Source organism: Nelusetta ayraudi, unplaced genomic scaffold (genome assembly GCF_046127955.1).
Source record: "Nelusetta ayraudi isolate G7.1 ecotype Tasmania unplaced genomic scaffold, CSIRO-AGI_Nayr_v1 ptg000053l, whole genome shotgun sequence".
NCBI lineage: Eukaryota > Metazoa > Chordata > Actinopteri > Tetraodontiformes > Monacanthidae > Nelusetta > Nelusetta ayraudi.
Genome location: NW_027466103.1, coordinates 6,061,208 through 6,088,838, shown reverse-complemented (window position 1 = coordinate 6,088,838; position 27,631 = coordinate 6,061,208). Strand labels below are relative to the sequence as shown.

At 46.9% G+C, this 27,631-nt stretch overlaps 2 protein-coding genes across 5 annotated transcripts in view; both read left to right on the top strand.

Annotated features, from left to right (window-relative positions):
* Positions 1 to 6,916, top strand: part of mef2aa (myocyte enhancer factor 2aa) — a 63,048-nt gene extending 56,132 nt beyond the window's left edge. The window contains exons 8-10 of the mRNA XM_076038024.1: positions 2,527 to 2,656; positions 2,774 to 2,897; positions 3,154 to 6,916. Coding sequence (XP_075894139.1) covers positions 2,527 to 2,656; positions 2,774 to 2,897; positions 3,154 to 3,490 — 591 coding nt within the window. The 3' untranslated portion in view covers positions 3,491 to 6,916. The remainder of the gene's footprint in view (positions 1 to 2,526; positions 2,657 to 2,773; positions 2,898 to 3,153) is intronic.
* A 192-nt stretch (positions 6,917 to 7,108) lies between these two features.
* mctp2a (multiple C2 domains, transmembrane 2a) overlaps positions 7,109 to 27,631 on the top strand; it is a 36,932-nt gene continuing 16,409 nt past the window's right edge. The window contains exons 1-18 of one of the 4 annotated variants that reach the window (XM_076038019.1): positions 7,109 to 7,394; positions 9,215 to 9,320; positions 9,748 to 10,761; positions 11,602 to 11,661; positions 11,750 to 11,861; positions 13,857 to 13,999; positions 14,089 to 14,165; positions 14,256 to 14,370; positions 14,456 to 14,479; positions 16,932 to 17,108; positions 17,944 to 18,074; positions 18,181 to 18,367; positions 18,447 to 18,540; positions 18,641 to 18,743; positions 18,839 to 18,941; positions 19,036 to 19,137; positions 19,425 to 19,499; positions 19,740 to 19,859. In XM_076038019.1, the coding sequence (XP_075894134.1) occupies positions 9,760 to 10,761; positions 11,602 to 11,661; positions 11,750 to 11,861; positions 13,857 to 13,999; positions 14,089 to 14,165; positions 14,256 to 14,370; positions 14,456 to 14,479; positions 16,932 to 17,108; positions 17,944 to 18,074; positions 18,181 to 18,367; positions 18,447 to 18,540; positions 18,641 to 18,743; positions 18,839 to 18,941; positions 19,036 to 19,137; positions 19,425 to 19,499; positions 19,740 to 19,859 (2,625 nt within the window). In that variant the 5' untranslated portion in view covers positions 7,109 to 7,394; positions 9,215 to 9,320; positions 9,748 to 9,759. Of the gene's footprint in view, positions 7,395 to 9,186; positions 9,321 to 9,747; positions 10,762 to 11,601; positions 11,662 to 11,749; positions 11,862 to 13,856; positions 14,000 to 14,088; positions 14,166 to 14,255; positions 14,371 to 14,455; positions 14,480 to 16,931; positions 17,109 to 17,943; positions 18,075 to 18,180; positions 18,368 to 18,446; positions 18,541 to 18,640; positions 18,744 to 18,838; positions 18,942 to 19,035; positions 19,138 to 19,424; positions 19,500 to 19,739; positions 19,860 to 27,631 lie in introns of those variants that run through there. The other 3 variants (XM_076038021.1, XM_076038022.1, XM_076038023.1) reach the window with 3 other exon arrangements.

The window sequence follows — 27,631 nt, the reverse complement described above, 5'->3', positions numbered from 1 at the left end:
AACTCAAATGTGCTGTAAAAGCAGTCTGGACCACAAGCTGACTTTCCCACTTAACACTTTTTATTCATTCATTTATGGGCAGTATGTTAAACTTTTTACCAAGATAAAAATCATAAATCAAGCCAAATTTTACACACTGGACCTTAAAGTGACTAAAATACAACAAGAAACTGAAAAACAAAACCAAAGAGTGTCTCAAAGGGGCGGAGCAACAACCGGAGGACGGTTTCCTGCTCAGTCCGAGGCCGAGCAGGGCGCCGACTGTGGCAGGTCTGCAGATAACCTGTCATTAGGCCATAATGGTATTAAATTAATCACATCTCAGTGTGACAGAGTGTAGATGAAGACTTAATCAGGGACCCGGGGTGTGAGCCAGATAATATCTTGTCGCCCTTGTCGTGTCTTCCTGCCGCCATTGATCGAGTGCAGGTATTTAAGACGGCCATGCCCCGGTCGCACCGGCTGCTGCTCTGTGCGACGGCGCGCTGCATAAAAATGTCGGAAGATGAGGTTTCATTTTTTTGCCTCATCGCAAAGTCTATCCTGTCTTATTTGTCGTGGGAGAAGAAAAAATATATAATTTCTGGTGTTTACGAGAGAATTCCGATGTCACAATGAGAATTAGAGGTACAAGGAAACCTGCATGCCAACCACATTTACCATCACACCACATAAAAAGACCAAGTACAGCGTCGGACGTTCATTCATACATTTTTAAAAGCCGGTTGATTTTGATTTGGCAGCGAGAGAAAGACATTCCAGTAGTAGCACTCAGGCTCACAGGCAGTGCAAGTAAAGTGTGTTTTAGGACTGTAGGAGGAAGTCACGCCACTCGAGATCCGATTGTGCGTCTTTGTTGTTGAATCTAGACGTGACAGCGCAGCCTGAGCAACCAGAGCAGGTTGCCAGTCACCTCTTTGTAACTTTGTAAATCTCTTCTTCTCTTCTGTTGAGGGCAGTCGGAGGAGGAGGAAATGGATTTGGTGAGTTTGGACTAAAATGCCTGAAAGTGGCTGAGATGCGAACACACGTCTGGTAGTCGCGCACGCTACACTAAAGACAGCGCCTGAGTAGGACGTCGGCTCTCACAACTGCTGACAGTGTTCATCAATCAATAAATGTTTTGTCACTGCATGTTTTTTGAGGGTTTTTTTGGCCTGTTGAGATCGGCTTCCAACACGTCCGTGCATTAGTCATGTATCACCTGGAAGGAGAGGAAGAGAGTGAAAGATGGGCCCAGATTTTTACTATCGTTATTATTATTAGAATTAGAATTAGAATCACCACTGCTTTAGTGGTCATATTATTGACAGTGGGTTTTAAACGTCGACAGAGGTGTTTAGTGGGTGAAATTATAAATAATTGCTATTTTTTTCTGAGGAAGAGAAGATTACATCACTTCAAATGACATCACGGTGTGAGTTAGTCAGGTTGGATGAAGTCATCTGGCCGGAGAGTGTTGGAACAATACAAGGAAGCCATCAACTGGATTATGATGCAATGCTGCCTCAAATGTAACTGCTGGCAGCTGTTGGTTACATTACATTCTGATGATTTGTTGAAGTATTGTTCTGAGCTGTCTGCTTTTGATTAGTGCCGTTTTCTGTGAGTGCACGTGTCCCCCCCCCCTCCCTCTCTCTCTCTGTATGTGTCTAGCTTAGTTTTTACGACCACACCATACTAGGGTGGTTTTCTTGTGTGTACTCCCCACGTTAGAAGTCACTCGAGCTCTCTGTTCAGCACTCTTAGAATTGAAACGCGCTCTATAGCTCCCCCTCAGTTCAGATTAGGTATTTCATTTGAAATACATGAGACACTGCTCGGACTTTGGCTGTGTGGCACCTTGAATTACTGCTGTTTATCACTGGTATCCGTTGCCTGCAGTGTCTTATATAACCATGTTGTTTTTCATTACTAACTAACTAATAAACAAACAGTGAGTAGAGAGAGAGAGCCGCATAAGCCGGTAATAATTTGCTGTGCACTTGCATGTAAACTCATTGTGGTTGGTCCACTGACTGCATTTGCCAAATTGCATCTTTAAAGTAATGAAAAACACTTTTCTTATTGTAATTGTAAAAATATCAACAACTTACTTTTAAACAAAAATGTCTGATGTAGATTTAAGATGTTATTTTTTAGTTTAATGATGATATTCTTTTTTGTCAGTGAACCAAATCTTAACAGTTATCAGCAGGAACTTAGAAAAAGAACTTTCATTATTATGCCCTTTTTTTATTATTCTTATCGTTTTATCATTATTTTCCCCTTCAAAAATTAGTTTAAATAAAATAATGACAAACCAAATCGGAAGTGTTGAATCACATGAAGTTGTACCTCCCCCTAGTGGTATTTTTTATTCTTACAACCAAACTAAAAAAAAAATTGAAATACGCCTTGTGAACACAAGTATTAGATTAAGAATGTAAAAGCAACACATTTAAAAATATCACTCCAAAAATTATTTTAAACGTCTTTAGAAGCATGGTGTGTTTTACTTTCAATGTGCTTCTCTATGTGTTGCAGAACACCCAGAGGATAAGCAGCTCCCAGTCCACCCAGCCTCTGGCCACACCAGTCGTGTCTGTCACCACTCCCAGCTTACCCCCACAGGGCCTGATGTACTCAGGCATGCCCACCACCTACAACCCTGCTGGTGAGTGCCGCCTCGGCGAGACTCTTTTCGCTGTCGGCCGTCGTTTCCTTCGGTCACGTCGACGCAGCAGCTGAAATGTGAGCTCTCACAGTGTGTGGCCGTGTCGTCTTTTGGCAGAGTTCTCCCTGAGCAGCGCAGAGATCTCATCCCTACAGGGCTTCAGCTCTCCCGGGCTCTCGCTGGGCTCCATGTCGGCATGGCAACAGCATCAGCTTGGCCAGGCAGCTCTTAATTCTTTGGTGTGAGTAACACACTTTCAAACAAAGGCACACTCTCCAGACGCCCTCACATGAAAGCAACACCCACTGCGCTCTTTGATATCACGCTGAATCACAAATCTACATGTTCTCGCTTTTCCTTTTTTTTTTTTTTACCCCCGACCACACACACGCACACACACACACACACACACACACACACACACACACACACACACACTTGCTACTCCCCTTGTTGCCTCGTGTATTGCAAAAACACTGTCTCTGTCGTCCCTGCAGGGGCGGAGGTCACCTACCTCAGAGCTCCAACCTCTCGATCAACACCAGCCACAACATAAACATCAAGTCCGAGCCCAACTCGCCGCCGCGGGAGCGCGTCACCCCCTCCGGCTTCCCCCCCCAGCAGCCGCAGCAAGGCTCCAGCCGGCAGGAGGCCCTGGGACGCTCGCCCGCCGACAGCCTCAGCTCCTCCTGCAGCTCGTACGACGGCAGCGACCGCGAGGACCACCGGCCGGACTTCCACTCCCCACTGGGACTGGGGAGGCCCCCTGCTGGCTCGGAGGACAGGGAGAGCCCCTCGGTCAAGCGCCTGCGCATGGACACGTGGGTGACATAAAGATCCCCAGCCGGGCCTCCAGTCACCAGCCAGTCAGAGAGGGGGAGGGGTGAGACGTGGAGAAAAAAAGAGGAGAAAATAAGAAAATGAAACAAGGGTCCTTAGCGCTATCATTATGATGCTATTATTCAACTCCATTTTGATTTTTTTTTTTTTTTTTTTTGTGTTTGAGTCTCAGTGGAAAATTGTTACGAGACACGTCAGGACATATCTAAAGTAAAAAAAAATAAGACTCAGACGGATGTGGAAAGATGAGAGGAGGTGAACCTCGGCTAGCTGGAGTGAAACTTATGCACAAGCAGGTGGTACCAGGTACTTGATGCAATTCAGACAGCCTTGGCAGGTGGGAGAAGAGAATGGTGGAACTGTAGGCGCTAGGCTATCGTAGTCACTGGTCTTGTCAGACACTTACATGTAGTTGCTTGTGTTGCTGTCGTGCTTTGCAAGTCGCAAACAATCGGAGAAGGTCGCCGGCTGCTCTCAGGCTTCTGACCCGTGTATATGTTGTTCACTGCACTTGACGTTAGAGTCATGCCACGCGACCACACAGGACAGTGGCCTCCTCTAAAAACATCATTTGCCATCACAAGGAGACGCCCAAAACATGGATTAATTGACATGCTATTTAAGAAACAATTGCAACAGCTGAGACTGCAGAAAATTTGAAATAAAATGAAAATAAAACCCATACAACATCAACAAGAATTTATTGCAATAACGACATCTTAACCTTTTCTTGTCATTTCAAAGATTTGGGTGGATGAATTAAGGTCATTCGAAGCTGTCCACTTGAACTGGTGACAAACTCCACACGGTCACGTTTGTGTAACAGCTCATCAGTAATATAAGCCAAAGCGGTTCTTTCTCGTCTCGTTTATTTTGTACAGTTGCTGCAGTTTTTTCCTAACAGCTCACTCAAAAAGGCGCGGTTTCTCAACGTCATAGTTTTATTTTTTATTGTGCTGTATTGCGAACAGTGTAAAGTCACGTCAAAGCCAGATCCTGGGTCGATATCTAAAGCCATGAACGTACGCTGTTCTGTTTGTATAATTGAAAAAAAGAAAATTTGAGCCAAACGTGTTCGGTTTCTTTCTGTGTAAATAATGACTTTAAGATATATATCTATCTATATATATATATATATCACACGGGTGTGTGTACATGCTGAATGCTCTGTACGACCCCCGTTTTTTTTTGTTGGTCTTTTTCGAGAAAACTATATTTTTGTGGATTACAGCCAAGTTTACAAGAGTAGACCCTTGAGAAGTAGATCAGTCACTGGTTAATAGTTGCTATTTTGTTAATTTCACTGTAATCTCCTCTCAATTGGTTCACATATACAAGCCAACATTAACCTACCATGTATTTTTTTTTCTCCCCTGGCCGCCTAATTTGTTCTTTCTCTATTAGTGGTGTGTGTTTGTCCTGAAGATAGTGTCATAACAGAGCCGCGAGCTGGAAGTTCCCCTTAATTCATACTTGGTGAAGGATGATGACGAGGGTAAGGGAAATGGGAATTGTGCTCTTCTATTTTAAGCCCGTGTTAGCTGTATACCAGCTGCTGCTGAACACACTGCCAGCATTCAAACGCCAAGGTCCCAGCCCCACTCTGAGGAACCATCGATTGTGCTCGCGTGAGGCCCCACTGAAAGATACGCTGTCCCACAAGCCCTTCCCACGATGCTGTTGTTGGGTTTGCACAGTGAAAGCCCAAGGCCGACTAATGTGACCGTAAAACACAGCAGCGGACCGTGGCGCGCGCCCACGCGTCTTTGTAAATATCTCGCTCTACTTGAATCCTCACCCCGACTTGTGTCCCAGGATGCGCTTTGATTGGATCCCATTTGTGCACCTGTGCAGGTCAACATGAAGCGTACGATAGTGCTGAGGAACCTGAGGAAGGTCTGACCGTCAGGTGACGAGAGGGGGAAGCAGTGGCTGTGACTCGTTTTCTTTACCGTCATCATAAAAGAAGGGGGGAGGTGGGAGGAAAAAAAAAAAGAGATACGAATCAGCAGCTAAATCATGACAAACACCACCAACTGCAAAATGTCATTGACTTCAATCTCACTGCTGGATTGCACACATTTGTACGACGAGTTTGCTTTGTGAGAGAAAAAAGGGCATCACGCTGCATTCTCCGTGCTGCCACGTCTCGTGCGTCCAGACGCGGGTCTCTGCTCTCCATTGTTTCAATCTCTATTATTTTTTCTTTCTTTTTTTTTTTTTTTTATCAACGCAGCATCCTTTCATAGGCTATGATGTCATAACAGATCACTTTTAAGAAGGAAAACCAGAGAAAAGGAAGAGTAGCTGAGATCTGACTGTTAGCACGTTGCTACAAGTGCCAGAGGGTGTAGGTTGCAGGATTATCATGAGTTTCATACGATGCATCTTTATCAATCAATTGATTTGGAAACCCCCTTCCCCCGCCCCCTCCCTATCCATGATCACACACACTGACAGACACACTTTTTATAACATATAGTCATCCAGTCGAACACAGCTGGTGAAAAATAGCAATAATAAATAAACAACTACAAAAATTGTCAGCCGGTATTGGCGGCACCACCTCGTAGTTGGGCACATACTTTAGCACTTGATTACGTATCAGGGAATTTTGTAGTTTCTCTCTTGACAGTATATGCACAGATAGGAAAATGCCTTATCCCAAAGAAAGGTTCTGCGGTTGTGTTCCTCTTGCTTTGAAAAACAATGGAGATATCACCTAAGTAAAGTGGAGCAGACTTGACTCCCCTCCCAGAAGACCCACGCTATGGAATGCACCGTGAATGCACCGTGATACACTTTGCTCTCCTGGTCCATGTCCAAATTGTGCACAACTAATGAATGTGAAATGGAAGGCGTTATCAATGAAACTTTGTAGAGGACTTTTCTTCACTTTGCTGTGTAAGAGTACACCGCTTTGCTTCATGGCTTTTATAAACAGAACTACGTTTGGTAAGTGTTTGTAGTTGATAGTTCACTTAACTCAAGAAGCTGTTTTTTCGGTTTAAACCCTTAAACCGTTTGGCGGCACAAGCTGGACTTTGTTGCCAACAATGAAGTTATTTGTTTCAGAAGAAGAAGCGATTTTAAGTTAATCGACATTTTATTTCCCTTGAATGTGTAATTTTATTTTTATCATACAATAAATATTCAAGTGAACTTTTTATTAAACAATTAAGATACTATGCTAGATATTGTTGTACAAAATTTGTATTCTTCACAAAAGTACAAATATTGGCTTTTAATGTGTAATTTAGGTTCTCTTTCTCTTTCTCTCTCTCTTTCTCTCTCTCTCATTCTGTATAAAATGAAGTTTAAAAAAAAAAAATCAACTCTTACATAGAATTTGTTCTGTGAAGTCCCAAACAGTAAGAACTGTCAACTTTATTAAACACCTCAGTGTATGCTCAATCTGAACTCCATGTCTCGTCATCCTTTCTTCTGTCCATTAGAAACTGCTTTTCTTCTAACGCTTCGCCGCATACCTTCCAGTCAGTTCAACGTTCAATCTGTGTCGTTGGGCGACATCTAGTGGTGTGAAAGCAGAGTGCAAACAAGTTCAACCCTGCTTCCTGGTGTCCCATGTGATCCCGCATCTGTTGGTGTCGTGGTTAATATCAGTTGACGTGAAGACCCCCGAAAAGAGCGAATGAAAACACCTTTTCAGAGGCTTTTATTTCATGTTTGCAATTCGAGCGTTAGACGCCCAACTTTAGCTAGTTGTACTAGATAGACTAGTCACTAAAAGTATCGGTACACACTAGCGGGAAACAAGAAAACGTTCTTATTCTCAGTGTACTATTTACACCTTCGTGGGTTATTAACTATTAGCAGTGACGGAAACTGCTGATGTCCACGCATGCATTTCCGCCTGCTGATCCACCCGGAAGTTGAGGTAAGTCGCCGTTCACTAATGGACTAATGGGACGACGGAAAAAGATTTTTGTAATATTTACAGGATTTGGCGAAGCCCTTTCCATTTACCACAACATTAGGGGGCTTAAGGTTAATATTTTATGAAGTTTCTGTTTCATAGTTTCTTGGCTATAAATATATATATATTTTTTTTTTAAAAAAGAAAAAGAAAAAAAGAAAACTACTGATACAAATGTACATGACCACTAGGGAAACTGTCACCAGTACATGGATCATAGAAAACAAAAGACAGTACTTAAGCAAACAACAGAATCACTTTAGAAAACAATGCAACATGTACACAGATTCCTCGTATGTGGCGTGACAAGTTTGTACCGGAAATGTTTTAAGTAAGAAAGTCTGGGGTAAGCTAATACCTTTTTTTAACTTTACATAAGGAAATGTGTTATATTGTGTGCTCAGTTTTATTAAGTTTTTTTTTGTGTGTTTGGTTATCAGAACAACCAACACTAACATTTTGAACCTTTTCACAAGTTCATCATTGTGGCCACTGGCCAGCGCCAATCCACTGCAAATTATTTTATCACACATTTTTGTTTTGTCCATGTTGTCTTGTACTTCTTGAACAAAACAAAATGAAACAAAAACAAAAAAAATCTGGTAGCAGGGTTTATTAAAGTTTTTTTGGTGTATGACCTCATTCCCTGGCAAACGCTGACATCCATCCTCAACAGCACGGTTGTCCCTATGTGCGTGTTCCTGGCTTCTTGTGCACAAGACAAACTGTGCCACCAGCTGGAACATATCCAGAGCTGCATGTGTGGTGTAACCAAAGCAGGGGTTTTGGGACTGTTTGGGTTGTGTGAGAAGAAGGGCGACAGGCCACCTGCCATCGGGCCTTGCCCCCTCTGGGTCCGCGGCCCAGCCTTTCAACTTGGAGCCAAGTGTGGATTCTTTCATGTGGGACTGATCTCTTTTAAGACACCAGCAAATATTCAACGAGACTCAGTCCAGACTCAAACACATCTGTTGTCATATAGTCCCCACTGCCGTGCACAGACAAGGAGAGAGCGTGAATCCCAGTCGGTCTGTTGCTTTGGCTCGTCTATGTGTGCAGAGTGCTATAGTTTATACTCGGCAAATAAAATGCACTTTTTATGAGCTTAGGCTAAACCATTTCCCACTGTAAACAAATATGGGGCTGTGTGAAAGAATTGGAGTTTGGTATGACAAGGCTAACCATCCAGCGCCAGACCCATGATGAAAATCAGAGATGAGCGAATAAGAATAGATAGCCAACATTTCATATGCCTCAGTCATGTTGTGGACTCCATCAACAGTATTTTGGGACCGTCTTGGGCAGATAAAACTGTTGTCTGGTAGAATCATGCTAGATTATAGTATTAAGAATCCCCCCACCCCTTTAAATACTTGAATACACATATTAGAGCATGTGTAACCACACAAGTCTTTAATGAGACCAAAGCTTCACAAATGGGACAGTAACATTTTCAACAGACTGGCCGGTTGGTAGAAAGCAGGCTGTTCGACTTGCGATAATAACCAGCCCCACCTTTCTTTTTTAAATCCCTCAACTCTTTATTTAATCTATGCCGACCTCCTTTCTGTGACTTTGTCATCTTAGACAGGTTTATTATTCAGTACTCCCACATAGCTCAAGTGGAACTATATCACGGTTCACCCTTAGTAAAGTTGTTGGGCAACGCCTGACACCGTTGCAGAAACTCACCTTGCGAGACTGGTATGGCTAGTTTCACCCAGTCTGTCTTCTCCACCAATCACTATTTTGCCAGTAACACTTCCTCTTTTTGCTCATAGCTAGAATGATTTAGCTGTCTCCTTGGAATTTTGCTTCTGCCCGTGTTGGAGAGTGATTGAGCACAGAACTCGGTCGAGCTTTTTCAACACCCGACCTACTGAGCAGGTGAGCAGTGTGACATTTTTCTGTTTTCTGAATGAACTTGGAAAATTTCATCAGAAATGGATTGATTTGTAAGAAGGTACACAGGGTTGGGCTGTGATCTCAGTATTTGATCTAAGTAGTGTTGTGCTCAATGAAGTTGACCACTTTTCGGTCTAAAGAGGTGAAGTTAGTTAAACTCAAGTTTGTCGTTACAAATCAAAGCGTCAAAATATAAAATCACTGAAAATGATGAGTCACTCTATGTCTTTTTTGCATCCTTGCATGTTATAGTGATTCATTCACAATCGTACAAATGCTCATAAAGCTCATAAAGAAAAAAAATCCAAAGTGATTCCATGTAATCTTTGTGTGATCTTGTAAACCAGTGATTTTCCACTGAGGGACATGCATGTTGAAAGGAGTGCTGTTGTTTTTTTCTGTATCAAAGGTTTCACTCAATATGGATGCCAAAAAGAAGAACTTTTTGGAGAACCTGCGCCTTAAAACTAAGCTGGTCAACCTGAAGAAGCCACGCAAGAAGCCGCTTAACAAGCAGGATAGACTGTTGGCCCATCGGCGCAGCATTTCTGTACCAAACCTGACCTTAGTGCCAGATGAAGGATTTTCAATAGAGAGTGGCTTGGAGTCCACTCTCACAGAAGCCATCTTTTTTGGCATCTCCCCCGGGCTGAGTGATACTGATTCTATTGCAAGTGGCTCCAACGTTGATGGCCCTGTGTTCACAGAGAAATTCCCTGATTCAGACCCAGAAATTAAACTCAAAGTTCCCACCTCTCAGGTAGACACTGCAGCTTATAGAATGAGCGCACCAGTGGGGACCCTGTTCTCGGAGGAAACTGAAGAGCCTTTTGTAAATCCAGGCTCAAAGAGCAACTTGAATTTGGAAGGCATGTATGCACAAGTAGATAAGAGGGCAAAAGGTAACGTACCAAAGTTTTATTTCGAGCCGATTCCTGCACCAAGGTCTGTCTCTTCCAATGCTATTGCTCAATCGCCAAAGCCAGATGTCACAGAAAGAAGGAGTCCCTGTGGTGAAGACATGCTGGCAGAGAGGGTGGTTTCCGATACCGTGTCTGCAGCACTGATGAGAGCGAGCTCCCTTTCAGAACAAATAAGTCCTTACACGCGAAAGAGAATCGCAACTGACATAAAAAGTCCGTCGTCTGAAAAAGGGACCCCTCCGACACATAAAAAAGTCCCTGCAGATCGAACAACCCCGGTGTTGGATACTCTAGTTACTCCCATGGAGAACATAGACGGCAACTCTCTGGACTCAGCCTGTGGCACTCCCAGCGAGGAGCGGCTCAATATGCCCTGGACGACAGACTCAGAGGACCTGGACCGAGATCTCTGCTCCCCTTTTTTCACGAGAGACTTCGCCACAGAGGAGAACATGCTGGAAGGAGTCCAGTTGGAGGATCCCCTGGAAGAAATGGCAGAGGTCAGTTTCATCAGAGCTCGACTGAACTGTATGAATGGTCCTGTAGTGTAAAGCCATGGACGGTGTGTTTGAGGTCTGAATTCTTTCATTTAAAATAGCCCTCCCAGATCAATGGTGACCACTTGAATGTCAGTAAATCTGTCTAGTAGCATGACATGAGTGAATGCCCGTCATGTAAACATTTTGTTGACCAATTAGATACCTGACTGTGTGGGTAAACTACTGCAACATATGATAAGTCGAAGCAGACGTTTGCTGTTAAATCCAAGATTAATTCAGCCCAAGATTAGATTTGTATGCGTGTATGTGTGTGTATACATTTATCTATATATATATGTGTATGTGTGTGTGTGTGTGTGTGTGTGTGTGTGTGTGTGTATAAGTTTGTATACATGCACACATACATGTGGAGAGACTGTTGTGTGCCTCTTATGAGGAAACCACAAGTTAAGAACCTGTCTTACTAGTTATATACCATGTTTTAAAAAAAAAGTGATTGATGGGAACTCACTACTTTTCCTCTTTTTACTGGACCTGCACCTGTTGTTGACATGACTACTTTTGCTACAGTGTGGAGTGTTGAGTGGGTTCGGTTGAGGTTCCTTTTGGAATGAAACAAATCTGTTTCCTCGTGAATGCAGACACATTTTAATTTGTATCGAAGGAAAACAAGCAAAAACAATTATGACAAATTATTATTTTGCAAATAGATGTGATCTCCGCTGCTTTCTTTGGACACTTTATGCGTGTTCCCAATATGGATGTTTCATCCGCAGTGAACTTGCAGTTTGCATGCAGATGCTCCATGAAATGTCAACACAGCCCCTTTTTTCTGTGTAGATGTCCAGTGAACAGTGCGATTTCTTCGACGAGAGCATAATAGATCCTCTGGAAAACTCTGTGAGTACTCGCCAGACTGTGTCAGTTCATTCAGGTACAACAAAGCACGTGCTGTCAAAGTATGCACATATGAATTGGTTCTTCACAGCAGGTTTCGACAACTGGGCCAGAGCTCCAGGGACCAGCACCTGTTCAGAGATACCTCCTGAGCATCAACCTGAAACAGGGAAAGAACCTGATAATCCGAGACAAACGCTCCGGTAGGTCAACAGCCGGCATTTAATCGCCAAGTCCTGACTTTTCACAGCCTGTTATGCAGTCACCTTCTGTCTCTGAGTTCATTTTCAAACTGGGCTCAGATGGTGCAGTTCAGATAAAGAGATGTCTTATCAGTTTTTTTGTCGGCCCTCAAAAGAATGCAGTCCTTGTATGTTGTCTCTTGGCTTTGGCGAAAGGACTCGCCCTCTTGCTGAACGCTGCACAAGCAACGCATATTCGTCTTGTTAATCTCCTTGTTTATGACAGCGGGGAATGGGGAATGGGGAATGGGGAATGGGAAATGTGTACTTGTGTATGAAGGCACGATTGGCTTAGTTCAGTTAATGCCTCTGTTTACTTGTAACGATGACGTCCCTCGTTGAGTGGCATATGTACACAGAGGGAAAGAGAAAATCACTTGAAAAGTATGCGGTCCAACCAGTAGGACACAAACTGCACTGTCAGAAAGCAATCTGTTCTAATGAGAGAGAAAACATGATGAGTACATAAAACCCCAGCCAACCAAACTTTGTTAATTACTCCGGTTACACTATTATATAGGCATGAATTGTGTTGGACTTTAATGCCTCTTGGATGCGTTATGTAATTTAATTTTCCTTCTTTACTCTAGATTTAAAGCAGTTCACACGCTGTATGTATTTTATTATATAAACTATATATGTTTTAAATTCTAAAAGTAATACTGAATGCTGTAACTTCATGACAGGAATGCTGAGAAATACCGAATCCCTACCTAATTCACTTCCTCCTGCCTTTGCCTCTTGCTATGGCCAGACTTGGAAGTTTGCCATTAGAACACAGTGACGCTATGTGGGCATGACTGGAACTACAACCCATGGGAAGACAATATCTTTGTGTGTGGTCTGCTAAGGCGTGGTCATTTTTGTTTATGTGGTGAAAATTGATTTTTTTTTTTTTTTTTTTTTTTTTTCTTGGGGAGTGAAGAAACATGACACAGCACAGCAGTCTTTCAAATCCACAGTGAGCCGACAGACAGGACCAGTATGATTCTCTACCGCTTGACCCTTCAGCATTGGGAAATCCCCTGACGTTAAAACGGTCAAAGGACTGCTTCTTCCCACTGGTGCCAATAGTTCCTCATTAGTTCCCGGTCGTCGCGATGATGCAAGCCCGTCTCTCCGCTGTTTCGCCAACAATAAACGCCACGCCAGAGGCTCACCAGTGGCACACATTGTCGTTGCGCGCCCTGAAAAGGACGCCACCAGCCCCCACTCCTTAGTTTTTGTCCCCCCCCGCCATCTTTCTTTTCCCCATTAATTTCCACCGTCACCGTTCTCAGTCATGCCAGAGCCTCTCCGGTTGCTCGCTGCCACATTCTCCTCCTGTCAAGTTGCCTGGAGGTTTCCCTGTCACAGGTTGGCAGGGTGGAGCTGCTGTGGGTCCTGCCTGCCTTTGCGAGATGTTCATTTGGAGTGGGGAGCTGACAGGCCTGACAGCCCATCCCCACAGGGCCTTTGTCATGTGATTCAAGCCTCCCTGCGGGCTGTCTCAAGCACCCCTTTATTCCCCTATACAAATGAAGGCATGGGACTGGCTTTCATTTTTTTGGTCATTTTGCATGCAATTGCAGAAACAAAGACGGCCCGCACCCCCACCCCTCTCGGAGACAGACTTTCTTAACAGGCTTGGGAGATTAACACTGGTTGCTTCTACATTTGCGATGCTGGTCGCCTCATGCTGCTCAGTGTTCCTACTCTTTCCCAGTTAAACAGCTACATCCTTCTGCCCACCCTGTGCGTGTGTGTGTGGGAAGTGACTACCACATATTGTGTTTTCCTACACAGACAGCGTACACTTTGATGTACTAATGTGCCCGACACTAAATCGCCACAGTTTGTGTTTAATAACAAGGCTTTGACATGGTTTGCTTCGTGGCAGCGCACCTTGGTTTCCCCCTTTGATTTAACAGCATGTGTTACACAGCATTGATTTTTCTCCTGTCGATTTGATTTTAGGTACCAGTGATCCTTACGTGAAGTTTAAACTGGAGGGAAAGCAGCTCTATAAAAGCAAAGTGGTTTACAAAAGCCTGAATCCACGTTGGAACGAGTCCTTTTCCTACCCCCTGCGAGACAGAGAGCACGTCATTGATTTGCGGGTGGGCATCCTTTGTCCGAACAGAAGTGCGGTTTCCACCAAGAAAAGCAGAGTGGATGTCAATCTTTCACGCCTGTAAATCAATTGCAGGTTTACGATAAAAACCGTACCGCGGATGAGTTCATGGGTTGCAGCAGCATATGCCTGAAAAACCTGGACCTTTACAGGTGATGAAAGAATCATTGCTTTGGGAAAGGGGATATTTGAACAACTCTATGGTATGGGTAACATTATTCCTTTGCCTTTTCTCTCCTCAGAACCTACGAAATGGAGCTGCACCTCTCCGATCCAAAAAAGAAAGACGAGGACATGGGATTTATTCTGGTTGATGTGTGCTTAATGTTTAGAGATGCCACCATCAAAAAGGGCCTGGTGAGAGAATTTCTGTTGTGACTTCTATTTGCAGCCGCAACGTTTTCCCCTGCTTCGTTCATTCTTATAATGCTTTCTTTTACAGAAATGGGTACAGAAGAAAAACAAGGTATGGAATTTATTTTTTCCCAACACACCTCATTGTTTTCTAGGTCCAACCAGGACAGCCTCAGTTATCCTGCGTTTAATAAGGCCGTTTTCATCATGGTGCTTGAAGTCACCCTGATGGGAAACACTAGGGGGCAGTATCACACCGCGTTATAATGTGACAAAGGACAAACTGCATGCCCAGGCTTTGTGTGTGTATCACTGGGCTCAGCCTGTTTCTTTTGTGGCTCATTGTAAACTGTTTTTGCCTGGCATGTTGTTTTCAGTGCTATCACTGCTCAGATAAAAGTGCGGTGTAGTATTACATTCTAATCAAAACCGTAATAATAACAATGACTGAATATGTTGTTGTGGCTGAGCTCACCGCTTGGGAATCAAAGAGCATTATTTGGTTTTGTAGTAAACAAAGTTCCGTTTTTTTTTTCTTTTCCCCTCCCTCCCTCAAGTGGCTTTCAATACATCTCCACGGTAATTAGATTCAGAGTGAAATAGGAGGCTCGCTGTTTGGGACTAACGCCGCGGCGAGTGGGTTTATATTCACACCTATGTAGTCACTACATCTGCCACTGTTCGGTCTCTTGATGGTCCGGTAGACGGTCTCAATTTGAAATTAGATGACAAAGGAATGAAGCCATTTCCTTGCGCGTCGCAGGTTATCCGCTGCAGATGGTTAAAGATACTCTGAGGGAGACGGAAATGTGTGATGGGACTCCTCGCCATGTTGCGCTGCCTAAAACCGCGGCGCTAAATTAACAATGTAACAATGCCATCCCATCCCATCCCAGCGCCACCCCCCCACCCCCTCCTCCTCCCTGGTTTTCATCTCTGACAAACGTACAATATCTTGTCGCATTTAACACCTATCCTGGAAGTGCTGAACACCCGGAGCTCGCAGCTCCACTCCTCCTCCTCCTCCTCGTCCTCGGAACATCGTTCTCTTCCCCCCTCTGTGCTACCACCGCAGAGACCGCAAATGGCAAGTGCCTGAGTAAAACTCTGCTGTGTGATAGTGTTTCAAGCAGGAAAGGGGGGCCGAGGGGTGGCGTATGGGAGAAGTGGGAGTGTAGGGGTGGGGGGGTGGTGGTGGGGCCGCCACTGCTGTTCGAGGCATGTTGCCAGTGTGGGATGCCTAAGATCGCCGGCGCTGATAATTCCCAGGCATGGCGGGCAATAACCCAGATGTTGGGATGTAATATCACAGCTGTGGACGGACAGCACTGAGGTACCAGCCAAATGGACCTGGGTCTGAGCTCATCGCGCTTGTCCCCATGCTGTCCCACCATATGGAAGCAATCGCACGGCTCCTTTTAGGCCCAGGAATAGATTCTCCTTTTGGGGCCACTTACAGTTAAGTGGAATTGTTTTATTGGCCGCTGAGATAGAAACGTGTCCAAGATAAACACTTGGGATGACTTGGCCCAGGCCTGCTTTATATCGCCGCCCTGCTCCCTCTGTTCCTCCTCCTTTTGAAGGGGGTTGATATTTATAGGGCCGCGCCTGTGCTATTCCATGTTAATTCAGGTCCCCGAGATGCGCTTTGATCCCCTCCGGATTGGGTGGCAACGCGGGTCGCGACCCCGGCAGCGGAGGGGAGGGAAGGGGCCGGAGTGGCAGGGGAGTTTTGGGGAGGGGAGGGGTTGGTGGGGGAGCGTTTGAAGCGGCGTCGCCCGGGCAGTCCAAGGAGCCGGGGCAATCAAAGAGGCTGGAGCAGATTACGGCCCTGCGCTTTAATTACAGTCCGCCCGACACAACCTCGCCGCTGTTTGTTTTTACAGCCCTGGCCTATCACCGCGCCGCCTCCCGGGAACTCCAACATGGAAACATATCAAGCCCCCCCCCCCCCACGCCCTCCCGCCTTTCTTTCTTCCTTTCTTTCTTCCTTTCTTTCTCTCCCTCCCTCTCGGTGACACAAGAGAAGTGGATTGTTCACCGAGCCCGAGAGTTCTTTTGTTTGATTTCGACTAAAATCACTTAATCGGGGGAAGATTTTCCTCTTTTTTTTTTCCTCCGCCACGCCGTAAACTGAAGCAGGCCATGCGTGCGGCGTGTATACACAATTCTCTGATAAGAGAGCTGTGCGGTTTGCGTCATTACTCACCGCTGACGGCCGTCTCGGGCGCAGCATGGTGAGCGTGCTGCCTCAACTAGCACCCAGTCTGGGCAGGCAGTGATGAGTGGGACCGTCAGAGCCGAGAGGGTGGGTGGGGGTGAGGGGTGGGGGGTGTTGGGGTGGGGACGTCTGGCCGCTCGCTGTCTCTCCTCTCGTCAGCCGAGACGTGCTAACGCGCTAACAGAGACATAGCATTCAGCGCAAACTTCTTTGTGTGTCCCCTGTGAACACCATGAGGTTGCCAGGTTGAGGCGGTCGGGGCCGTTCAAACACAGGGAGGCTGCCGCTGACATGTGTGTGTGCCCCTCCCCCACCTCCCCTCTATCTTCTCGTCCGTACGCAGCAGAACCAGGCGGCGCCGAACCAGCGGCCCGCCGAGGGGCCCAAGAACCAGCTGAGGAACCAGATGTGGAACGGCGTGCTGGGCATCGCCCTGGTGGACGGCCAGGACCTGCCGCAGCACGGCCAGGGGGACATCTACGTCCGCTTCCGCCTCGGGGAGCAGAAGTACAAAAGCAAGGTCGGACACTTTAGTATTTTTTATTTCTTTTTTAATAAAGTTTTCCTTTCTCTCTCCTCTTGTCTCTCCCACACCTCGCGCTGTTTCGTAATGGCTGCTCTTCATGCGTTCTATCTCTCGCCCACTTTCCCTCTTCCCTCCCCAGCAGGTGTCTGTCAGTGACTCACCTCCACCTTGGCTCACTGGGCCGTGGCAGAGGCAGCTCATTAGACTGGGCAAGGCTGCCACTCACTTCTTGCTGCGCTTCGGGCGCCGGGCTTCATTGCCTTCATTTGCATACCCAGCATGCCCTGTTCATCTACCTGTACTTGTTGCCCCCCCCCACCTCCCCGTCCCTTCCCCATCGCCTCCCCCCAATGATTCTATAGTGCATTTGTCTGCTGTTGTTGCTTTATTTCTCTGTAAAGCCCCTTGCGCTTCTCTCCCCGCTTGTTTGTTTGTCGGACAAGGCTGATTCTAATTGGAAGCTGTCAGTGTTTACAATCCCACAGTGGCTACCAGGGTGTAGACATACAAGTGCGCTGAAACAGAGACACACACACACACACACACACACACACACACACTAGCCACCTACTCTTTCTCCTCTCCTGCCTTGTTCTGGTTCAACTGAAGGAAGACTTAATCCACCTGTCATGCCGGAGCTGCTCAGCCCGATGAAGCATTAAACCTGACACGCCGCCCCGGAGTGTGTGTGTGTGTGTGTGTGTGTGTGTGTGTGTGTGTGTGTGTGTGTGTGTGTGTGTGTGTGTGTGTGTGTGTGTGTGTGTCCTCCCGTGCGCACCTCCACATTACTGTATGCGTTTGACAAATTTGTGTCTTTGCTGCCCCTCAGAACCTCTGCATTCAGGCCAATCCCCAGTGGAGAGAGCAGTTTGACTTCAATCAGTTTGAAGATAACCAGGAGCCTCTGCAGGTGGAGCTGTTCTCCAAGAGGGGGAGGAAGGGCGAGGAATCGTGGGGAATGTGAGTGTCTCCCGCTGGGCGGTGTTAATTTTTTGGCCCCCTTGCCGTGGAGCTCGCCGGTCTCCGTGTGTTCCACTTTAACTTTTTGCGCGTGTGTGCGTCTCAGGTTTGAGATTGACCTGTCGCGACTTCCACTTAATGAGAGGCAGCTTTACAATCATGTGCTGGACCCGGGGAAGGGAAGGCTGCTGTTTCTGGTCACCCTGAGACCCTGCCGGGGAGTCGCCGTCTGTGACATTGAAAACTGCACCTTGGAAAAACCAGACGAGAGAGACGCAATCGAGGAGAAATTTGTAAGCGTACACCTCAGAGGAAGCAGCACTTGTGAAATGTGAAAACATTACTGTGTTTGAAACACATTGTGTGTTTCAGAGCTTGAAGAACTCGCACCAGGACATGGAGGAGGTCGGCTTCCTTCAGGTCAAAGTCATAAAGGCCAACGATCTGCCGGCGGCTGACCTTAACAGTAATCCCTCAGCGCAGTCCACTGCTCGGCATCGTCAGGGTCCTTTCTTTACGCTCAGCACTAACTAGCTTTTTTTTTTTTTTTTTTTTTTTGTCTGCAGAGAAAAGCAACCCTTTGTGCGTTGTTGAGCTCGGTAACGGCAGGCTTCAGACTCACACAGTCTTCAAGACTCTCAATCCAGAGTGGAGCAAGGTCTTTACATTGTAAGCAGGCCTGCTTGGCAAGAAAAGAATGTGTTTTCCTTTTTTTATCCTCCGTGCACAGATGTGAATGCCAGTTCTCGCTTCTTTCACATCAGGCCAATTAAAGACATTCATGACGTGGTTAAGTTGACTGTCCTTGACGATAATGGAGACAAAGCACCAAACTTTCTTGGGAAATTGGCCATCCCATTATTGAGTGTAAGTCAACCACTGTGGCACATGTGAAGTTTCAATGGAAAGGCCTGTCTGTGTAATATCTGATAATCTGACAAAATTCTGATGTTGTCCAAAGGTCCAGAATGGGCAGCAGGTGTGTCTTCTCCTGAAGAAAGAAGACTTGGTTGGTGTATCCAAAGGAACCATAACACTGGTGCTGGATGTCATATATAACAAAGTAAGTATTGGGCCAAATATGTTTAAAGGCTACTGGAGCATGATGAAATAAAATATCATTTATCAAAAATATATATGATAAAATGTCCATCCATCCATCCATTTTCCATACCCGCTTAGTCCCGAGGTCAGGGTCACGGGGGTCTGCTGGAGCCTATCCCAGCCGTCTTAGGGCGAAGGCAGGGGACACCCTGGACAAGTCGCCAGTTCATCGCAGGGCCATGATAAAATGTATTAAATAAAATAAAATAAATAAATAAATAAAAATTCTGAATGTTTTTGTCCCAGGTCAGAGCTGGTGTAAGAACCTTCAAGCCCAAGGAGACGCAACTGATGGAAGAAAACCCAAAGTTCTCCAAAAAGGTAATGAAATGGCCATTTTCAAAAGACTCCAGCAGATGGAAAAGTCCTCCCCACGTCCCTCTGATCCAGCAGTAATGTGGCCGCAGCACAGTCATCGTTCAGCGGTTTTATAGGCTTTAAATATTCCACATTCCAAAGAGCAAATAAGGTGTTTTAAAGTCAATAAGCCCGAGTCATAACCATCCTGTCCTATCGCTAATGACGCTAACGGCTCCTCTTCTAATTATCTCTCCTTATTAGGTTCTTGCCCAGAATATTGCCCGGGTTCGAAAAATCAGCACGGCAGTTCTGTACACGTTGCAGTACATTAAAAGCTGTTTTCAGTGGGAGAGCATACAACGGAGTCTAATAGCATTCCTGGTAAGTCATTGCCTCATGCTAATGAACTCTCCTCAAGCCTCGGGGGCCAGCCATTTTTGTCCCATTTCACTGCAGCCCCGGTTTTAACGCTTTCATTTTATGTGAATTTGAGGTTGGAGGGGTGGAGGGGGGAGAATCTTTGGTTTAGCCATTTTCTCCCTCCGCTCGTCTTTTTCCCATGGAAAACAATGACTGCCTTCTGTTTTTATCCCATGCGTACGTGATGGATGTGCTCTATCCCCTAAATCAAACCCCACTTGGCTCTCCTCGGGCTCTGATGACATTAGAGTGCATGTGAAGGGCTTGGGTTTGGGTCGTTTGTACATCTGACTTCTTAGCAAAGCCCGCTAACCCGCGGGACGGTCGCGAGCGGGATCACAGTCTCGGCTTCCCTCCGTCGGAGGATGACAGCCTGCCTGCGAGGTTGGAACCCTGTTTAAATGTCTCTGTTTAGCTGTTTTTAATGAGGCTATGTGATCTCGGGTCCTAAGCTTAAATAATCTGAAATCACCCCGCGAATCCCCCCTCAGCGCGGCTCGTGTAATGTCATGATTAAGAGTGTACACTTGCCAGCGCCGTGTCAGGGTGAGGAAGCGGTCACAGACAGGGTGTGTAGAGAACTCTCCTTTCAGCGCCTCCCCCCTCCTCCCCCTCTCCTCTGTCTGTCTGCTCCTTCTCAGAGTGACATGCAATTCATACCTGGTGTTTTCTGTAAAGCCCTTCTCACTGATGCCGAGGCGCAAATCCCCCCCAGGCAACGCCTTGGCTAAGGGTATCAGAGGAGCAAGACGGGCGGGCGGGCTGGCAGGCGGGCGGGCAGGCCGACCCACAGACAGGAAGATGGAGAACAATGCGGACGGCTGTGAAAGGACGGAGCGCGGGGCCGGCCCGCTATCTAGGAAAGAAAGTTGTGGGAGCGAGACGCTCTGGGTGAGCGTGTGGTCTTGGGCCGGCACACAGATAGCGAGCGAGGGAGAGACGTCGGAGGCAGGTAGAGCGGGAGGACGGGCAGGCTGACAGGTGACGGGGGTCAGCGGGACGGGGGTCCGTCTCCCTCCGCCTATAATTAGATCCTCCGCAGGCGACGGGAGTGTGTGGCGGCACACTCTAATCTCTCATTTCCACTCGCGCTCCGCCCGCTGTTTGGGAGTCGGCAGCACAAATAGAGAGGAGTTTGGCGAGAGAAGATTCAAGCTCACTGATGTCATTTTTACCGCTGGCTCCCCCTCCCCCCCCTCCCCTGCTTCCCCTCTGACAACATGGTCATTTTCCTAAAGTTGAATCAAGCTGCGCCGTCCTCTCAATTGAAACCGCGGCTGTGGTTTCTGACACCGACACCGGCTCACCTTTTTTTTTCTCTCTTGTCTTTTTTTCCCACAAAGCAGACAATAGTCAGTCAGTGGCTTTTGTCTGTGAGAAGCCTCGACTGGTGTCAAACGGGCACGGCCGCACTTGTTGAACGCGTAGTCGCCCACTCATCAGCAGACAGGAAGTTCAACAAGGGAAAAGGACATTTTTTTATTTTGTTGTTGGTTTAATTATTTTTTTTAAAGCCCCGGCAAGTTACAGCTGCAGTAAAACACGCAGTGCTGCAAGTGCGTAACTGAAGATGTCATGACTGCATGATTCTTGATACTAATTCTTATTACTGCTGTCTACAGTGAGTGCCAGGTGTAAAAAAAATAAATAAATCCAAGCTGTGTCGATGCAATATTAAAATGCAATTTCAAAAAGCAATACAGCAAGTGTAAATATAATAACAGGTGTGTATGGAGTCAGGCTGTGCAAAAAAGTAGTTCAAATAGGGATTTAGTGGAAGTGCATGAATGATTATTTGCAACAAAATTCAGTGCAATTAGGAAACTTTCAGCATGAGGAGCTGTGAACTTTGCATCTGAGAGTCCAAACCCTGACTGTCATTCCCAGTCTGCTGCCCCCCCCACCATCAACAGCAACGCCCCTGCTGACCCCTCCTCTTCCTCCTCCTCCTCCTCCCCTTCCTCCTCCGAGTCATCATTCGCAATTAAGTTAGTGTTTGCAGCCGCCCTAAAAGCAGCATGCGCACGGCGTGCCTTAATGAAAGCAGCTCCCACTCCTATCTTTATATCTTTAGGCGGTGGTAATAAGGTAACTGATTCCGACATTGACAGATAGCCTCCGCTCGCCCCTCGCATGTGCATAATTACGCCGCCGGTGTCTGCTCTTTTCCACAGGACTTCCCGGGGTACGGCGGTAGGAAACGCCGCAGTGGCCGGCTCGAGCTTTAATATACATTACAATACATTATTTATCAAGCAGGCAGGCCGTGCTAGCCTTTTACACCGTATACATCCTGTAATGCATTACTGCCGCCGTGGTTTCTGCTGGGACTGCGGGACGCTCGCGCGGTGCTTTACCAGAAATACTCAGCCATTATATCACTCAGTCCCAGAGGCCAGTTCTCCTGACCCCGGCACAGCGTGCAGTCTGCATTTGTATCCTGTTTATGTAGATTCATGTATGCATTATGAAGTGGTTGTTGCTGCGTGCTTGTGCGAGGTGTTCAGATTTTTTTGCATAAGGGATCACTGCTCCAGTTTGCTCGCGGGAGCCGGAGGAGAAAAAAAAAAGAAAGGAAGTCTTTTTAGTTTGTTTGTGTGTTTATTTGCGCGTTTGTTAGGCCCCTTAAGGAAAAGTTTCTCCTCGACAGTGGCAATCAGGAAAAGTTGCACATCCCAGAGCGTATAGATTGAACATTTACAGATTGATGGTGTGTGTGTGTGTGTGTGTGTGTGTGTGTGTGTGTGTGTGTGTGTGTGTGTGTGTGTGTGTGTGTGTGTGTGTGTGTTCTTTTTTTAATGCTGCTTCTGAGTGAGACGAGAACTCGCTCGCTGTTTACGAACAGGAGGTTACTTGGTTCGACTGTGCAGTCGCATGCTGTTTGAAGTCACCCTCGGTTCCCGACCATCCGGTTCCCAAGTTTTAAGATAGAGTTCCTCTAATTAGGTAACTTAGGAAGAAAAAGAGGGAGGGGGAAAAAAAACACATTTGACAAAGTTCTGCCAAATCATCATAAACGTCTTCATCAGCGAATGGAAATACAAGCAGGGAATTTGTATGTTTTCCCCCCCTTCCCGCCCCCTCCTCGTTTTGTTTATGCTACAGTAATGAGCCTCGCATCTGCATTCTCTCCCCGCCACCCCCCATCTTCCTCAAGAGTTTGACAACTTTGTGTTTCTTTCTGCGAGCGACCAAGAGAGAGAGAGAGGGAGAAAATGTGACAGCTAAAAATCTTCATAAAATAACAGCCTTTAGATGTGCTTTTTCAATAAGACGGAGCGAGATGAATGTGCTATACATCAGCGCTGACTGCGGAGGGGTCAACCAGAGTTCCTTGCTGCACACGCCAGCGGGACCTGTAGATGGGGCTAGAGCACTGCTGGAAACGCAGGCGGCGGCTCAGGGGAGATCAGTTACTCCACCCCCCCCCCTCCCCCTCCTCCCTTCCATTTGTTGGTACAAGTTGCAGTGAAATCCTCCATTCCGCGCATTAGAGACACAAGTTTTCTTCCATAAAAAGGAGGGATGTGGGGAGGGGTGGGGGCGAAGCTAAATAAGCATGTATTAGCCGGCCAAATTAATCTGCTTCAGAAGTTTCAAGTTAAGAACAATTTTGATTTTGATGAAATGGATGAAAGTTTCGAGGAAAAGAGAGGAAAAGGGATCATTTACACTTGAAAGCTGATTCTGAGCTTTGCTGTCATTAGAGCGCTTTAAGTATTTAAGTAGAATTAATATTTTAACATACGAGGTACCTCATCTGTCAGGCGCCGGACAAGAAAGAAACCTGTATACCTTGTGTGCGTATTTGAACCATTTCCTTTCTGACACTGCCAGCCAGCCAGCGCTTTAGACATCATTTGACAGCCTGTGAAATGCTGATTGCCCCACATCACACACTGTAAAGATGGCATTTGATGAATGTTTGATGCGGTGCAGCTGTAAACACTCTTGGCAGCTGCGCGGTGGGCACTTTTTCTTTTTTTTTCCCCCCTTTTTTTTCCTCTTTCTTTTTCGGCGGGCTGATAGAATCACCGTCTCCCCCAGATGAGGGCAGGACGGGGTCAGCGCCGGCTCCCAGGGGTCCCGGGAGACCACCTGTGTAGAGCCGCGGCGGCCGGGGCCATTAACCGGCACAGCAGCCCCGGCCGGGATCAAAGCCGTAATCAGAGTGTCATAATTGTCCTTGTTAACACCGTCCCTGAAAATGAGACGCTTTGTGAGTCTTGGGCCCGCCTGTTTCGCCGCCGATGGCCGACTGTGAGAACGGACGGGCAGGACTGCGAGCGCCTGTGAATTGTCTCCTTGTTTCTGCTCTGCATCTGTTTTGCCTCAGCTGGTAGAGAGAGACGAGAGCGGCGGGGAGATGAATAAAAAAGAGAGAGTTGCAGGCCGTAGAGGAGTGAGTTTCCCCGGCCTCCCGAGGGTTACGGCTCCGTGCCTGCCTGGGAATGTGTCATGTAAGTCGGGGAGAAGCACTGTGACGGTTCTGCCCACGTGTGAGTTCATGCTTTTAATCTGAAATCCATCAATTATTAAACTACAGCCTCCCTCACACCACCAACAGCAACAGCATTATTATTAGTATTATTATTATTATTATTATTATGATTATTATTATTTTCCCTGAATGCTTTTGTGTCTCTCAGTTGCTCAGCTTATTCAATGTGCAACCTTGAAACACGTCCCCCATCAGTGGGATTAATACGTTTTCCACCCACCTAATATTCACCTCATTAAAGCTGTGAAATTGTTCCCGTTTCTCTGCGTCTCGAGACACGGCTGGGGCTTTTTTGGGGAGCGCGTGTCATTTCATTTGCGATCAGCCAGATGTATCCGTCTCGCTGCTGGGAAGGAAACTTTCTCATCGCCGCCTCCGTCCCGCCACCGGGCATGCTTTCTTTTAACGTTTCCACCGGAGACGTGTTTAACCCCTCTTGTTGCGCGCCATCCCATAATGGCTGCCTTCTTCACTGGCCCTCGCCACCCACCCAGTCACAGAGGACGACCCCTCCCCGGGGCGGTTCCGGGGCCCCGGTCTCGGCCCCGGCGCGCTAACGTTTGGCGTGAGCCGAGCTGACGTGGGGGTGGTCGGGCGGTGGGCGGTGGCGGGGGTTGGAATGCGTGCCACTCCCCTCCCTCGCCCTCCTCGGGGTGGGGGTGGGTGGGTGGGGGTGGACGGCTTGCATGGCAGATCTGTCACCCAGGAGGTCGCTCAGTGTTAACGCTCCCGACACGGATTAAACACTAGTGGCCAGTGCCGCAGTGCGGGGTCAGCGTGGCCGACCAGTGACAGGCACCACGGGGCCCCTGCAGAGTGCCCCCCCCGCCCCCCCCAATCCCCCTTCCTCCACCCCTCCGCCTCGCACTGGTTTCTTCTCCGGCTTCTCCTGGCATGTGTCAGGCGGTCGGGGGAGACGCCGACGCCGACGACCCTGCGAGCGAATGCTAATGTTTGGCCCGGCGCAGCTGGTTGGCCTCTCTGCTCTCATCACGGCCCCCCCGACGTGATTCTCATGCTGAAGGTGTGTTTCATCCAAACACGAGCACGTTTCAAGTCTTTCTTCTTTTTCTTTTTTTTTGCAACGCCTCGAATATAAACTGCCATGTAGTTACTTTTCTCCTTCACAAAGTGCTCTTTAGTCAGATTTGTGCATCTTTCTTTTTCTTTTCTTTTTTTTAATGCAGCCGGCAGTCGCAAAAATAATCACAGCTTGAAAACTTGACCCGAGCGAAGAAGGCGAATGCTGTATTTTATTTTATTTCACTGAGAAGAAAAAAAAAGAAAAAGAAAATATAAATATCATATCGTTCTCCCCGTTCTGTTGCTCCCCTCGCCTCCTCTCCTCTCCTCTCCCCCACTTCCTGTCTCTCTCGCTCTCTCCCCAGTCGATACGACTTGAGCTGAGCATATGTGAAATATTTATTCAGCGTTAGCTCAGAGCGCCGCGGCTGCCCACACACTCTACCTGCCCTGAAGAGAAATCTTATCTGTGCTTCCTCTGCCTCTGACACCCCCCTGAAAGCCTGTCCCCACGCTGGCCCCGGCTCAACACAAATTACATGTCTCATTGCTCTGCGTTTACGGCTACTTTAAAGCCCTGCCGCTGCTGTCCCCTCAGCCTTAAAACAAAGAGGGAGGAAAAGGAAGACAAGACGAACATGAGCTCCACTGCTGGCTGCGCTGCTGGTTGAGTTTGAATCTGCGCAGAAATTGCAGCAAACGGCCTCGGTGAAATCATTTTTTTGTTCCTGTGAACTCCAGTTTATGACAGACGTCCCTCTAAATTTTCAAAGATTTTCATGTTTTAATTCTGGCTAAATTTCACTCATATTCTCTTGTACAGTGTGCGTCCTTTACTGTCTCACACACACACACACACACACACACACCAAATAAGAGAGAGACACGCAGACTGACAACACACATGCAGTGCAGCCTGCAGCCTGCAGTCAGCTCTGTGAAACTCTCGCGGCGTACGTTCACATAGTCTGGCATCCGCCCACAGCCCCCATGACCGACCCCCATGAAGCCGGCCCGCCGCTCCTCTTCGCTTTGTTTAGCGCCGCAATTGAAACGCAACCAAACTGGAGCGCCGTACATGCAGGCTGACGATGGAATCTTTGGTGTTTGTCAGACGGTGGGCACTGTGAAAAATAAGGGTGTTCTTCAGTTGACCGTGAATGAAATAAAAAAAAAAAAAGGGGGGGAATTTCTCAGCAGCTTGTCAGCAACTGTGCCGAGGAAGCATGTGTGGCCCTGTGCGCTGCGACTTTACATTGAACTGGCGCCTCAGTACGTGAAGCCGACGGTCACAGCCAGCGTTTCCAGCCAGCCGTCGGTCTGCGGGAGGGTTTGGCAGCCTCGCACTCAGGGGCGGAGCTACGTGGTGGCCAGTGGTGGCCGTGGCAACCCCCGCCACGATGGGAGGGATGATATGACACTACAGCATCTCAAGTCATATCTTTGTTGATTGGTGTAAATATATATTAATATACAGAGTCAGACAGAAATAATGTCCACACACATCAGGACAAAAAAAACTTGCATAGATGTGAATTTCATAATGTAAAAGTACTTCTATACATGTAGACACCTCTTTGGAAGTTTGATCAAATTATGATAACGCAGTGAAACCGACTACGTTGGCGGCCCTTGGACAAGGAATTGAAAATGCTTGTGCAGTAATCCCATTGGACACTTTGGCCAACGTTAACCAGGCACTGGGTTGCCGTACACATGAATGTCTGGACGCCAGTGGCCACCACTTTGAGCACCTCTTGTAATTGTAGAGGCCATCGGGATCTTGTATTCATCTTGTGACGTCTGAATAAATTTGATGTATCGATATCAGTTTTCTTTTCCTGATATAAATGTTCATACATTATATTATACATTATTTCGACTCTGTGTATTTATATGTATAATGTATTTCTGACTTGATAATTGGCCTGGATTTTGTTCTTGGTGAAAACAAGACACTCAAAGATGAAATTAGAAATGAGTCATGCTAACACTGACCCCAGGACAGTAGGAACGAGCTGAGACAGGTTGATTATTAATATTGACATAGGTGAAAATTTGCTGTTGCTCTAGTTCACAGGAATGTTGCAAGGTCACCCTGAAAAAAACTGTACCACCATGCCACCCCAGTGTGAGTTATGATCTCACTCCCTGCCCACCCCACCCTCCACTCACCCCCTCCCCCCCCACACACACACCACCCCTCTAA